Below are 11,374 nucleotides of genomic sequence, written 5' to 3'. Positions count from 1 at the left end.
TTGTGGGTCTGGCCTTGCTCCCCAAATCATGGAATATGGTGTCATCTGTGCTGAAAGCTACGGTGTTCAATTGCTTGAAAAAGTACGTTTGGGTAAGGTCTCTCATACTTGGCTCAGATTTTCTTTTTATAAATCACTCCCCAGACACATGGTAAATTTGGAACTGGTTTAAAAAAAGATATCCAATGAAACTTTAGCCCTGCCTGTTTTCCATAGGCTGGGACAGAAGTCCACAACAGCCAGCACAAGCTTTATTTCCCTTTCCATGTATCAAGACTCTGGTTAGATCCATAACAGGTCTGAATGGGATGTAGAGCTTGCTGCTGTTCCCGCGTCTGCTAAATTCCCTATTGAATAAATAGTGTATTAAAATGTTACCTACTTTCTCCCTTGGCCCGTAGTGATGTCTGCTGTTAAACCTCCACTTGTCTTGTCAGTGGCTGCTAACTCCTATATATCTGGGACAGATCCAGCTTATGCTGGCCAAGACCAAGGAGTACCAGGTGGAGTCATGCATGAGCTGCGACCACATTGCCTGCCCATGTGCTGAGACGACCAAGGCTTTTTCCTGAGATGTTACAGCCATCGTTTGGGCGAGAAGACAGGGGAGATGGATAAGAAGAAGCCGTCTGTGAACGCTCTTCAGGCTGTGGCTCAGGCTAATCCAGGATTCTGCTTTGCTCTTTGACCTAGGCCAGGAGTCTGGCTTGTCCAGTTTGCTTCTGCTGTGCTGGATGGATGATTGGTGTCTCTAATCCTGTGGGAATTCTGAGGTTTGGCACTCCATTTCAATAACTAAGTATTCCAGAACATAACAAGGCTTTAACTCTATTTTTCTGTATTGGGTAATGATGTCAAGCTGTGTGTGCAGGGAGAATACAAAGATCACTTCAGAACACCAACATTCTCCTGAAACTACCAGGTCGTCCTCCATGGAAGTCACCAGTCCTCTGAACTCTGCATAGTTCTTCCTGCTTTTTCCCAAGATTTCTGTAACTGGGCTGAGCCCATTTGTGGTGTGAGGCTGCATGAGAGGAAGACACAATACACGGGCCACCATTAGGGAATGTCATTATGGAGGTGCCAAGACATTCCCAACTTCCCCTGGTTCCTTTAGAGTGGGTGGAAGAGCAATGCTGGTCCCTAATCTGTGATACAAAGTCTTTGTTCAAGCAAAGTCCGCAAGTCTTGCAGATGTGAACAGTTTTTGTTGCTATACTGCCCTTAATGTGTTTCCCTTGTGTTTTCCACAAGCTGTAAGCCATGTTGGTGGAGAAGTCTTACCATTCCCCTGCTGCCTGGAAGGGTAGGTGTGAGCCGAACAGACAGGGAGGGCCTCAGTCACGACAGAATTTTGGGCCTGGGGAGTGAAAATCTACAGTGAACAGGTGATGGTGCTGAAAAACCTTTAGTACGTGAGGAAGAGTTGTCTTTCCCTAATGGGAACATGATTTATATAAACTTGCTAGGAATGCATGTGTGTATTGTATGTGCCTTTTGTGTTTATTATTTGAAAAATTATTTTTGTTTGCTTTCTGAACAGGTAGGTTTGGTCAGTCTGGTGTAGCTTGCAAGTCAGGGTTCAATGAACGCTGGTAGTGTTCAAGGATGAGGTTAACTACCAGCTGAAGATAGTGACTTGCCCATTATTTCGGTTCTTTTAATGAGAGATACCCACCATAGTCCTCCTTTTCAACTGTGTTGCTTCACTTGAAAGTGTCCCAAATGGAGACAATAAATGTTGTTTTGAGTAAAAAGTGACATTTTTTACTAAAATCCCTGTTTTGAAATTGAACAAGTAGAAATTATTTGCTGAAGACTGGGATGAACAATAATTCCCTCCTACACCAACTCTTTGAGTTGCTAAACCAAGATGTACTGACATGGCCGCATTTTGCGTGTATGAGAAGATGCTGAAGGGGAAGAATGACATGCATAGAAATGGATGAAGCGGAGTGGAGGCTTGCAGAAGGTGCTGGATGGTGTAACAAGTAGTTGGACAAATGTTGAGAGGATTTGTGGTATAAAGCAGGCAGAGATATGGGGTAAGTAGTGGTGTTAAGGAAGCAAACCCCATTTGCCTGAATATGAGAGCTTTGCCCTTGCTTTGTCCTCTATCTTTGATGCCCAGGTGACATCACTGGAGAACCTGCACTGTCTGGTTCTGCACCCCAGACAGATGCCTGGTTGGCTGTGGGGTGCAGAACATGGTTGTGTTTGCCCCCATCATCTGTGTGCTGCAGTTCCTGGAGAAGGCAGGACAGCTGAGAGAAGAGCTAGAGATTAAAGCTGTGAGATTCTTGCAGACAGGTTCGTCAGATCTGTTACACCATTTCTTTACCTCCAGTACTGAGTGACCTTGTTGCATTATCAGGTGGTTCCTTCTTAAGGAATACAATATGAGTTGTTGCTTCTGGAAAAAATTTCACTTTTATTTCTCTCCCACACAGGCTGCCAGAGGGAGCTTCTCTTCAAAGATAGCAACGGATCCTCCACTGGATTTTGAGGCAGTCATGTGAAAGGCAACTTCTGGTAAACAAATGCCTTTCTCAGTACGGTAAAGAACAAGTCTTCCTAAACTTTCTGCCGTTCCTTATGGAGACCCAGCTGTTGGTAGCCTGTGCTCCCGTCTCAGGGTCTCTCTTCTAGGCTGACAGCCTCCCTGACCAAATGCTTCCTGAGAGCCATGCAGTACGTCTTCATAGGTGACAAGATCACCCAAGTGGCTCTGAAGCAGGTGGCTGGGAAGCAGCAGGGTGGTGGCTTCTGTGCACACGTATGGCAGCTCTTTCCCGTGGCCACCGACGTGCAGCCAGGAGGCTGGCCCTTGCTCACTAGTCTCACTCCATAGCAGGTGTAAATTTTGGCAAGGGGCTGTGTTTGCTTACGTTTACATACTAAGAGAGGGAATAATAAATAGCAATGTGGGGTACCTCTTGATGGGTATTTCTCTGAACACCCTAATCTTGCTGTTCCGTGTGACAAGCAGGGTATGAGAAGTGACTGTATCTGCTTCTCTACAGAAGCAAGTTCAGGAACGCTTTAGAAGAAAGACCTATACGATTGTTTAGCTTGGAAGAAGCCCTTAAGATCATCAAGTCCAACCATAAATCTAGTAACGGTGCCAAGTCCACCACTAAACCATGTCCTTAAGCGCCACATCTACACATCTTTTAAATACCTCCAGGGATGGTGACTCAACCACTTCCCTGGGCAGCCTGTTCCAATGCTGGACAAACCTTTTGGTGAAGAAATTTTTCCTAATCTTCAATCTAAACCTCCCCTGGCACACCTGTGCTGTGGATGGGAACTGTTGTTGAGCCATGGCTTAACAGCGAAGGGGAAGCTCAACATAAGGGATGATGAACCCTTTCGTACTTTATCTCTCCCACCTCTCCCTCCTTCTTCTGACTGTTCTAGAAGAAAAGTGGTTTGGAACCAACATGGTCCAAGCAGCTGCTGGCTGGAATGCCTGCAAACACAGGAACCTGGAGATCCCTCACTCGTCTGCGATACTGACATGTGACCCTGTGGATTCTTGGCTGGTGAAACTGCAGCCTGAGATCCAGACATTGCCCAACTTTCTGCACATATAGCCAGTACAACTTACGGTGTAAATCATCTCAGTCCTTCCTATGGAAAACAAATAGGCTTAATTGCTGTAGGGTGCCCCACAGCTATTTAAATAGTTAGGCGAGTACTCCACCTAGCCCAGCCCTGTAATGCTCTGTGGTGTAACATGTCTTAGAGTGTGCAGAGACAGAAAATTTAGCTACCTATCTATAGCGTCCCTGAAGTCTTCCTGGTATTTAGCAGCTAGGCCCCTTGATGGCTATCACACCTTCAAACTGTGCAGAGCTTGAGGGAAACTGCTTGGGTCTGGGTGCTGGATGCAATAGCTGGTGTCTGCCATAGGGAGCAACTTTTGTCACCTTCCCAATGTGCAGTAAAATGAGGACAAAATCCCAACAGAACTGCAGGGTGGGAGAAGAATAAGCTCAGAGAGAAAAGAGCTTTGTTAAATAGAGACTATCTCCCCTGACTGAGCACACCAGTGGGCAGAAAGCCACCCTGTGTGGCAGGTCCTTTCCCTCCAAGTGCCTGGGGACTATGGCTCTGGTCATCTGTGAGCTGGCCAGCTGCTTACTGTGTCCTATCCTTTACAGCTCAGCAAAGGAAGGCTACCCAAAGAAGAAAGCAGAGGAAAAGGAGGGAAGCAAGAGAAGGGACTGATGGGATTGCCAGAGGAAGAAGAATAATCTCTTGATACTTTTCCTCAAAAGGAAGAAATCTTCCCTGTTCCTTTCTTGATGCAGCCTCCAGAATGATGGCACACCTCTGAACCTGGCATATGCTTGTGTGTCATCAAAATAGCTGGTGCAGGTAGAGCAGCATTATGAATTGCATCTTAACACTGGCTATCTGTTTTATGTTGATGCGTCTTCCACACACCTTTTAATTTTAAACTTCCGAGCCTGTGTTCAGTAATTGTGGGCAAGTCTCTATCACTTGCTGTGTGGTTCATCTCCAGTTGTATGCTCAGTCCTACGTTAAATAGAAAAGGCACAGTCACAAGAATTTCAGGAAATATCCTGACTTTGAGTGTAGCCTTCTGCCCAGTGTCTGGCAGTGTTCAAAGATCAGCTCTTCCAAGCTATTGCAAAGTCTCAGGTCAGTTTACTGTGACTGTTTCTATACAAAATGATTTTTGGTTGGCCCTCCCACCAAGAAGGGGCTCCTTGGGTGTAATCAAAGTTGCCACTTAACTAAGAAAGTAAGTGGCTTTACCAAAATTTAGAATCTCGTGTAATGCCTGACAAATATGTCCACAAATATATTACATATACTAGAGGCTTCCCCACAATTATTCTGCTGGAACTTGCTTTATCTAGACCCCAAACTTTACCTTCTGGTTTAAGTTTTGATTCTTTGTTAAAACTAGAGAAGATTTCTAAGCCACAGCATTCAGATCTGGAGGTCTTTGTGGTTTTGGTTGAGCCAGTTTACCAACTTGTAAAAGTTTTCGACTTCCATGAGTGCTGATCTACTTGATTTGAATTTACAAGTCAGGACATTGTGATTCGGAGAAGTCTGGAGTGGTGGTGAGACTTTCTGAGTTCAGCGGGGTCAATAGGAGAGATGAAGCAAGAAGCAGAACTTTGGTATTAGGCGAAGGAGGTTCAGAAGATAATAGGCTCTTTCAATGGGTTGTGTGGATTTTGGGAGTGGTAGCTAGAAATTGGTGGCACTAGTTATTTGTGCCCTTTAGTGAAAAGTAAGCAAAGCTGCAGGTTTCAGGGTTCACACCTGTTCTTTGGAGAGAGATCCGTGGCACACCCATGGTTTGAGAGCTTTCTTGTGAAGGTTTCCAAACTCCCTTGGGCATAGTTTTATAATTCTCCAAAGCTCAATTCCACATTTAAATTAAATAAAAATTTAACACATTTAAAGCCTTCAGTCTAATGGCTTGCACTAGATTTCTGGGCAAAAATTTCAAAAGACCTGCAGTTCTTTGAATGATCTTGGTGTAGAAGCCAAGCATTGAGAGAGGCATAGGACAGTTTACACTATGTTGCCTTCAAGCTTTCTGACCCAGTTAGTTCCTGCTCCTTCTGCTGTGTTTGTCCAGGTGTGTTCTCAATTCCTTGCTTGGCTTTGGTGCAGTGGAAAAATTCAGCTGTCAAGGCAGCAGAAAGTGGGTGCAGCAGTCTGCCGTGGCATTACAGAGAGATTCTTTTGAGGGATTTCGTTATGTTATGGATGGTGGTCAGGTTGCAGAAATATTATGGCTTCACAGATGTTCGTGAACCCTGCATGGACTGTGAAGTATCCTTAATGCAGAAGTATCCTTCACTATCAGAACACAAGGATATCAAATCTCATTGTCTTTGAAGGTGCTACAGAGTAGTTACAGAGTTGTGCATATGTGCCTGTGAGAGGCGAGCTGGAAATGTCAGTGATGGGGAGCATGAAGTTGGATGCAAAGGAAAGAAGGCAACAATGGAGGAGGCCCTAGGCCTGTATGAAGCTGGTGATGAGTGTCTAGAGGAGAATGAAGAATGATTCAGTTGCTTAGATGAATTATTCTGCACTACAGGCTCTCTAACAGATGTGATTCTTCAAAGAAACCGATTACTTCCTCCTCTCCGCACAGCGTGCTGTCAGTGCTCTGCAGACTTCACTGCTTCCCCAGTACTCTTCTCATTGATACTATTGCCTTTTTTGTTTCTTCAAAGATACTAAAACATTGGAATGATTTCTAAGGTGCCATTACTCCTGATCCTCATTCTGAATCATGGAAGATGTCTTCCATGATCATAGGTGTGACCTTTACTAAGTCTTCTCTTCTTCCTTTTCATTTTTGACTCAAGTTATCTGTGGAGAATTGGCGTTGTCAGTATGTACTATGTTCTTTGCTCCAGCTGAACAGCGTGTTTTCAGCGGGGGCAGATCCTTTACTCCCCATGGGCCTTTTGGCTCAGCGTTTCTATCACAAAAGGCCGCCTCATTTAGGGAGAGAAGCTACAGAACTAGAAACTGTGCACAGCCTTGCCGTGCTGTCTCCATTTCAGAGCCTTTGTTCGGGTCTATGACACCTGTGCGGCTGTCAGTCACTGCCTTTGATGCAGATCCTTCAAATATATGTTCCTGTGACCAAGAGCCAGGTTTGCTGAAGCCAAGCAAGGAATAGAGAACGCACCTGGGCAAACACAGCAGGAGGAGCACCACGGTGGGGACACGGTCAGAGAGATCTCCCTGGTGCTGGCCCTGGTCAGAAGCCTGCTGGCAGCTGGACCTCTCTGGCTATGGTTCATTGATTTATGACAGATCCGGCTCGTGCTTTCTGTAGGGAAATCTCAGGTTTTAGTTAAAAGTGTATACGTTTGCCTGCCATTCTCGGTAATATGACCTTCCTTCGCAAAGAGACAAGAATGGGGATAATGTGTCCATCAAAATAAAAAGTGTCCAGTCCTCCTTGCCTAGAGCCTGACATTTAGACCACCTCAAAGCTGATTTCTGAAATCAGTTGGGATATCTGGTGTCTGGCCGGTGATCTCAATCAGTTGAACAGTAAAATATTTACTTGAGACACAGGCATTGCTAGCAGTAACAGCTCCTGTGCGTAATGTATAGCCCCCAGGATGCATGCTTGTTCTAGAGTGGCCCAGTGATAGACGTAAAATGGAGATCAGTCTTCCCAACCCCATCTGGAAAAAGAGTGTGAAGAGCCTTGGGAACAGGGATCCCAAATTAGCTGGAAATTTCTGGGTGTCCTGGAAGCTGGTTTTGCCAGACAAAGAGATCCCAACCAGCTGCTTGAGTAACGTCACGTTGGGACCCAGCTATGGAAAGCTTAGGCTGCATCAGCTGTATTAAACAGCACTGGGAAATATTTCCAGGCACAGAGCTGTAGCTGTCTGTATTCTTAGGACAGTCCCCGGTACATTTCAGCCTGGGCTAGCTTATGCTGTCTCACACACATCTCAGGTGTGGTTAATGCAATCTGTGTACCACTCACAACGGGCAATTTACATGGTGACCACGCTTGTCTGGAGGCCTGGCTGGTTAAACGGCATAATTGTCTACCCTTCTGTGCAGGTTGTCATCAGTGCTAGCAGATGTCCCATGTGTTAACCTGATGCTCAGGTTCAAAACCTGAACCAAACTGCTGTATCCCTGTTCCCTAGACCTTTCAGACACAGACATGAACAATGAGGAACTGGAACCAGTTCCTGAGCCCCGCTCCTTGCAGGTTAGTGCCACTGCTAATGGGTGTTGCAGGGAGCTGGTGGAGACCTCTGTTGTCCAATATATATTTCCATTTCCCTCATTGTATGCAGGGAAGGAAAAGGCCACGTTGTTGGTTCATTAGCGGTTGCTGGCTGGTGGGAGTGTTGCTGCAGTGCTTCCTTATGCATGTGCAAGGATTTGGTCCCATTCTCAAGCCAAACAGCCTAAGGAGGTCCACAGCCCCACAGTCTGATCCAGAGCTACTGAGCCTCTGTCCCAAACGACAACGCTGCCTGCCGTGTGCTGGGGTGAGCTCTTGCTGCCGGCTGCACAGCCGCAATCCATCTCTGGCTGAAACAAAGGGACGCAAGTGACAAGTGATCAGGACCTGGCCTGGGTCACTGATCAGCAAAGTTCTCTCTGTTTTTTTGGGTTTTTTTTACCATGAGAAGTCCATTTGGTTAGATGTCTCCATGGCAGCCTTGCAGGAGGGGATGTCCTGAACTGGTGGATGGCGGCCAAAGCGGCTGCTATTGGCTGAGGGGCACTTGGTGCAGCGCACCCTTCCCACTGCTGCCTGCATATAACCTCAGGAGAGAGGAAGCGGTGGGGAGAGACCGGCTTGTCCCCCCATCCCACCTCTTTGTTTAGGCTGTGCTAGAAAGAAATTCCCCCCTAAAAACAGCCTCAGTGATTTCAGAGGAAGAGGGCTATTGGAGACTGGGCAGCAAGATCCCCCAGGATGAGGACAGCCATCCTCCTGAGCCTTCTGTTCCACACTGCAGCTGCTTTTCACCAACTGTGAGTGATGCTGAACTTCTGTTTTGGTCTATTTTGTGAAGGCATCAGTCTTAAGTAGATGGACCACATTCCATGCTGTCAGCTCTTGTGCTTCCTGCTCTATCAGATCACCCCAAAGGGTAGCTGTGCCATGCACCTTGCTTCCCATGCATTAGCTTCTCCAGTTGCCACACCAGATCAAATCACTGGTGTCTAGATTGCAAGACTGAGGCCAATTCTTCTGAAGACCTGAAGGGATTTGGGGGAGTTCAAGGGATGGCTGGAGTTAAGGGGTTTGAAAAAGATTATAGGGCTATACCTAAGCTAATCAACCAGGAACTATTTCTCAAGTTACCAGTAAAGCAATCACTTTCTTGGGTTCACTGTTGCTTTTGAATATTGACTGCAGCCATGGCACGTTGCTGAGGAATTCTGCAGTAGTGGGCCACTGCAGGGAAGCTCTTTTGCATCTCTGAGTCTTCAACATGATGCCACCTCTGATGTCTTCTTTCCCCTGCCCCAGACATTACCTGGTGGTGATCCCTGCAGATCTCCGCTACCCATCCACCCAAGTTGCCTGCCTGCATATCACCTGTTATGAAGCAAAGGTTCAAGTGAACCTGGTCCTGGAGCGTTCTGCAGGATATGAGCTCTTAATGCAAGAAACCATCCAGAAGGAGAAGACTTTCAAGTGCGCTAAGTTCTGGGTGAGCTGCCCTAGGCAAATGCCATCACTGATTTTCCCTTCAGGAACTCCCCTTGTGTTACTCCCTAACCAGGGATAATGTGGACAGGGTGTATTTTGCCTTGAAGTGAGACTGCTAGGAAGGGGAATGGTTGGTGACTAGGGATGTATAGCCCAGCACAGTGTCTGTTTGTCAGCACCGAATTCCCCTTCTGAATCTAACTTTTAAATTGAAGTTACATTCGTTAAAATCTACCATGCTTCTGGATACTTAAGAAGAACCCACCTGCTTCCACCTCTTCCATCCCAGACCAGATGAAGCAGCTTTAGCTCTTCTCTGAAGGCCTTGTACAGCTCCAAAGCTAAAGCTTGGGGAAATGGTGGTTTGCATGACGTACTGCAGTTTGTAGGACCCGAAGTCGGGCAGCAGCTCAGCTCTTAGGAGCTGCTGAAGATGGAAATGGATGTGCTTGTTATTTTTAAATATCATCTCAGAGCTTATTCATTGTTAGTGAGATTTTAGACAAGATCTAGGATAAGGTAGATGTGCCTAACAGTATCACTTCTATTATACAGTATATTCTGTCTGAGGCTGCTGGGGTCTTTGGTTGCTGGAATCAGGAAGACCCTCCGGTTTTCTCTTCTAATCTGGCTTTCTTACTTGTACATGCTGGGTAACTCTGAAGGCCTGGCATTTAAGGCTGTGCTACAGCTCGATCTCTCTCCTTTGATTCCCTGCTACCATCTCCCACCTTTCTGGCATCTGCCCGTCTTCCTGACCAAGCCTGAACACTCGCAGGTGTCAGGCATCTGCTTGTTACCGGAGGCAAAGTTCCTTAACCAGGGGTGGAAAGGACAGATTCCGTGACATGCAGGGCTTCCTGCTGTCATGTGGAACTGAGTGAGATCTGGATGTGATCCGGATCCTGATATTGGAGGGCATGTCCTGGTACAGGTGGAGGGGAACTGAAACCGGTTAGTTCTTCCACTTTATTCTGAATTCCTGCTCAGGGCCCCCAGAAGATTACTGGGGGCTGCGTGCTCTCCTTTCCTGTTTGTGTAGGTTGCACCTCCAGCTGATGGCACAGAGGAGATTGCCACTGTCAAACTGACCATCACAGGCAAAGGGGTCAGTATTGAGGAGAAAAAAAAGGTCCTGATCTTCAAAGCCAGCAGTGGTACCTTCATCCAAACAGACAAGCCTGTCTATCAACCAGGGCAGACAGGTGAGAACTGCAAATGGGATCAGCCATGGCTAGGCTTTCTGCTGGGAACACCATATGGAAAGCCTGCAATTGCCTGAAATTCACGGTCAGGAAAGGCAGAAGGCTCTGAGAAAATGTCTCTTGTTGAGTGATGTTTTGAGGTGGCTGTTATGTCCAGGTTGTGGTGACTGTGAAGTTGCAGGAGGCAGTAGGTCATTGTCCGTGGTTTGTTTCATGTGGGAATGTCCGTATCAGTTATCACAAATGTGTATAGAATGGAGACAGGAGCTGGGGAAACAGGTAGAGTAGGGGTCTGTAGGGAAGAACTGATATCTGATAAATGTGTTCCCTGATTTCCTCACCTTCAGTGAAATTTCGCATCGTGACTCTGGATGAGGAATTCGCTGCACTCAACGATTCGGTAAGCCAGCCCTGGGGGAGCTGTGGAAAAGCTGCCTTGTTCCATGCGTGGATCCTGCTTTCTTTCTGCCCTGCTCATCTGCCGAAGCTCCAACTTTTCCACATTTGTCCCTGGACCGGGCTTGATGGGTGTCCAGAGGAGAACAGTAACTCAAGTAAAGGCTGGTAACTCAGGAAGGTGGCGTACATGTCTCTTGGCCATTTGGGTAAAATGGTCACGCAAGAACAAGTATGGGACGTACCGATTGCTGATGTGGTGGTGTCATGTAGGGAGTGAATAGTTTGCAACCCAGATGTGTGGTAGGGAGGGGTGTTCTACATCTGGCTCCTGCGAGTTGGAACATGGGAAATTCTGATTAGGTATTAGGACAAACTTTTTCATTGTGATGGTAATCAGATGTTGAAACAGGTGCCCAGAGAAGGCATTTTCATCCTTGGAGATGTTAAAAACTCAACTGGAGAAGGCTATGAGCAATCTGCTCTAAGACATGCTTCAGTGGGGTGTTGGACTAGGTGACCTCCAGAGGTTCCTTCCAAACTATGTGATCCTATA

The 11,374-nt window shown here is 46.6% G+C and overlaps 1 protein-coding gene across 1 annotated transcript in view; it reads left to right on the top strand.

Moving 5' to 3' along the window:
- Window positions 1-2,207: 2,207 nt before the first annotated feature.
- The window catches only part of LOC101913311 (alpha-2-macroglobulin-like protein 1), a 30,994-nt gene continuing 21,827 nt past the window's right edge, over window positions 2,208-11,374 (top strand). Inside the window, 8 exon segments of the mRNA XM_027782445.2 lie at window positions 2,208-2,291; window positions 2,451-2,515; window positions 2,650-2,776; window positions 4,167-4,201; window positions 4,263-4,361; window positions 9,035-9,218; window positions 10,260-10,422; window positions 10,770-10,822. Coding sequence (XP_027638246.2) covers window positions 2,208-2,291; window positions 2,451-2,515; window positions 2,650-2,776; window positions 4,167-4,201; window positions 4,263-4,361; window positions 9,035-9,218; window positions 10,260-10,422; window positions 10,770-10,822 — 810 coding nt within the window.

The sequence above is a fragment of the Falco peregrinus genome, chromosome 6 (assembly GCF_023634155.1).
Source record: "Falco peregrinus isolate bFalPer1 chromosome 6, bFalPer1.pri, whole genome shotgun sequence".
NCBI lineage: Eukaryota > Metazoa > Chordata > Aves > Falconiformes > Falconidae > Falco > Falco peregrinus.
This window is presented reverse-complemented; position numbering and strand designations above follow the sequence as displayed.